This window comes from Carassius auratus, chromosome 11 (genome assembly GCF_003368295.1).
Source record: "Carassius auratus strain Wakin chromosome 11, ASM336829v1, whole genome shotgun sequence".
NCBI classification, from domain to species: domain Eukaryota; kingdom Metazoa; phylum Chordata; class Actinopteri; order Cypriniformes; family Cyprinidae; genus Carassius; species Carassius auratus.
Window position 1 is genome coordinate 17,463,444 of NC_039253.1, and position 2,650 is coordinate 17,466,093.

The 2,650-nt window shown below is 34.0% G+C and overlaps 1 protein-coding gene across 1 annotated transcript in view; it reads right to left on the reverse strand.

Annotated features, from left to right (window-relative positions):
* The window catches only part of LOC113110603 (cadherin-4-like), a 42,908-nt gene extending 40,481 nt beyond the window's left edge, over positions 1–2,427 (reverse strand). The window contains 4 exon segments of the mRNA XM_026274716.1: positions 2,174–2,233; positions 2,236–2,298; positions 2,300–2,332; positions 2,419–2,427. Of these exon segments, the coding sequence (XP_026130501.1) occupies positions 2,174–2,233; positions 2,236–2,298; positions 2,300–2,332; positions 2,419–2,427 (165 nt within the window).
* Positions 2,428–2,650: the final 223 nt, after the last annotated feature.

Genomic DNA, 2,650 nt, shown 5'->3' on the forward strand with positions numbered 1-2,650 from the left:
TGTGGCTTGCTGGCAGCCCGCTTGTGACAGAGGTGGGGTGACAGGCAGAAACATAAGGGGGCAGGGTCGCTGTTTGATTTGATTCCCCAGTTGAGTTAAAGCATTGGGAGTTGCATACTCATCACTTATGACATCAACACTTCTTTTCCAGACTATTTCCTTCCCTTTTTCTCCCTCTCTCATCTGCACGCTGCTACTGAACCTTTGTCTAATTGACAGTTTGACTAACTGAAAAAAAAAAAAACCCTGACGTGTCAAAGCAATTCTTTTCTTTGTCTCTAGCTTTTCATCTTCACATTATTCATAAGGAAAGAGCCACATAAACAGAATACTGGAACAAAAACAAAATAAAAAAGCACAAGCAATGCCAGCCGGCAGGTCCGAAACTTTTTGTTTTTAATGCATTGAAGCAGTTTGATAAGACTTAATTGCACAGTAAAGTACGAATCTTAAGATTTCCGCAAAATTTGCTCAACAAGCAGGTATTACGAAGTCTGCAGCTTTGTCTTTTGAAATCGAAAAAGGCTTAAAAAGGCAATGCTCTTGTTTCCAATCAGGTTTGCAATCAAGTCAGATCTCGGAGGAAGTTGCCCTAACAGCCCAGAGAAAGAATGTATTAATATTTATTAAAAAACCAGTTTTTTTTTTAAAATAGTGTTATATATTAATTTAAGACACTTAAGCCAAAATGTGGTTTGCATTGCATGAAGTGTCAAAACGAAAAGTTATTCATTTTTATCATCTATAGAGCACAAGCACAATTTTAAATCAAAAACTTTTTCAACAAACTGACATTTGTTAGGTTTCCAAATATTATGAAATATATAGTTCAAAATGAAGGCAAAGGATGATTAATATTAATGATATTAACGATATTCAAAAGAAGAGGAGTGTTAAAGGAACTGACTTCATGCACAAAAAATTCTCTGAATTTATTATTATTTATATTGAATATTTTTGCATAGGTTTTAATATTTTGTGCATTCAATGAAATTCAGCCAACTTTAAGTATGACATAACCACACACACACTTAAAAATGTTCACAGATATGACAAGAACGTTCAACTCTTAAAAAAAAAAATAATCAATAATAAAAAAAATAAAAATAAATGCTATTTCTCTCTATAAAAGTCATTACATACATTTTTAAAAGTGGCTTAAGAAACCAAACACTTTTTAGGATCACTGGCATATACAGTGGGGCTCGAACGTTTGGGCACCCCTTGCAGAATCTTGTGACAAATACGAGTAATTTTCAAAAAATAGAGAGATCATACCTAATGCATGTTATATTTTATTTAGTACTGTCCTGAGTAAGATATTGTACATAAAAGATATTACATTTAGTCCACATGACAAAAAAATTGCCAGCGTTTCTTCAGAAAAATCTTTAAGGTCCTGCAGATTCTTCAGTTTTCCAGCATCTTTGCATATTTGAACCCTTTCCAGCAGTGACTTTATGATTTTGAGATGCATCTTATCACACTGAGGACATTTGAGGGACTCAAACACAACTATTAAAAAAGATTCAAACATTCACTGATGCTCCAGAAGGAAACAAGATGCATTAAGAGCTGGGGGGTGAAAACTTTGTGTACCGGGAAACATACAAGTATTTTCTGTTTGCTTACGAAGGGCAGAACTAAATGGAAAAAAAATATTTTTCTGAAGAACGCTGCTCAGTTTAACTGTTCAGAACAAACAAGAGACTCATGCACAACCATCACAAAACAGAAAAGACAGTCGAGGATCATCGGTAACAGAACGCAGTATTAAGAACCAAGGGATCCCAAACTTTTGAGTGGGGTTATTTTAATAATTTCAGCTTATTTTTTGTCATGTGACTAAATGTTAATATCTTTTATGTACAATATCTTACTCAGGACAGTACTAAATGAAAAATAACATGCATTTAGTATGATCTCTCTTATTTTTTTTAAAATTACTCATATTTTCACAGATTCTGCAAGGGTGCCCAAACTTTCGAGCCCCACTGTATATATACTATATAACACACAGTTAAGTTCTAGTTTTATTCCAACTGGCAAAGGCCATACATTCTTGCAAACTGGAGCATGTTCTTAAATGGTTTGAGGCCAGTTCCACTTTAAATAGCATCTGAATATGGCAAAAATGAACTTCTCGAGCCAACTCTGGAAAGAGTGCACTTACGTGGTAGGAGGCTCTCTCCTCTCTGTCCAAAGGTTTAGTGACAGACATTTTCCCCTGTCCATAGGATCAATGATGTAGACGTCATTGGGAGGCTGGTCTGCTCCGGCTCCTGTTATACTGTACCGGGATCTCAATCTCTTTGTCCTGGTCCGATCGAATCTGAAAATAAATTGACACAATGAGTAAGAAACCTTCATTGTTAGCAGTTTAATTTATAATCATTAACAACATCATATAATGCTTACCCATATCATATATTCACATGTCTTAGAAACATGGGATAATGTGTTTGTTAATGTTTACTAATAAACATTATTAAACATTACCTAATGATTAACAGATCATTACTTCATGTAAATTAAATTGCTTACAAATATCGTTAAACTTTCAATTAATTGATCATTCACTTTTTTGCCATTGAGAAGGACTGATAATAAAAAAATACTATGATTAGTAAACGTTTATTGATGGATAAAT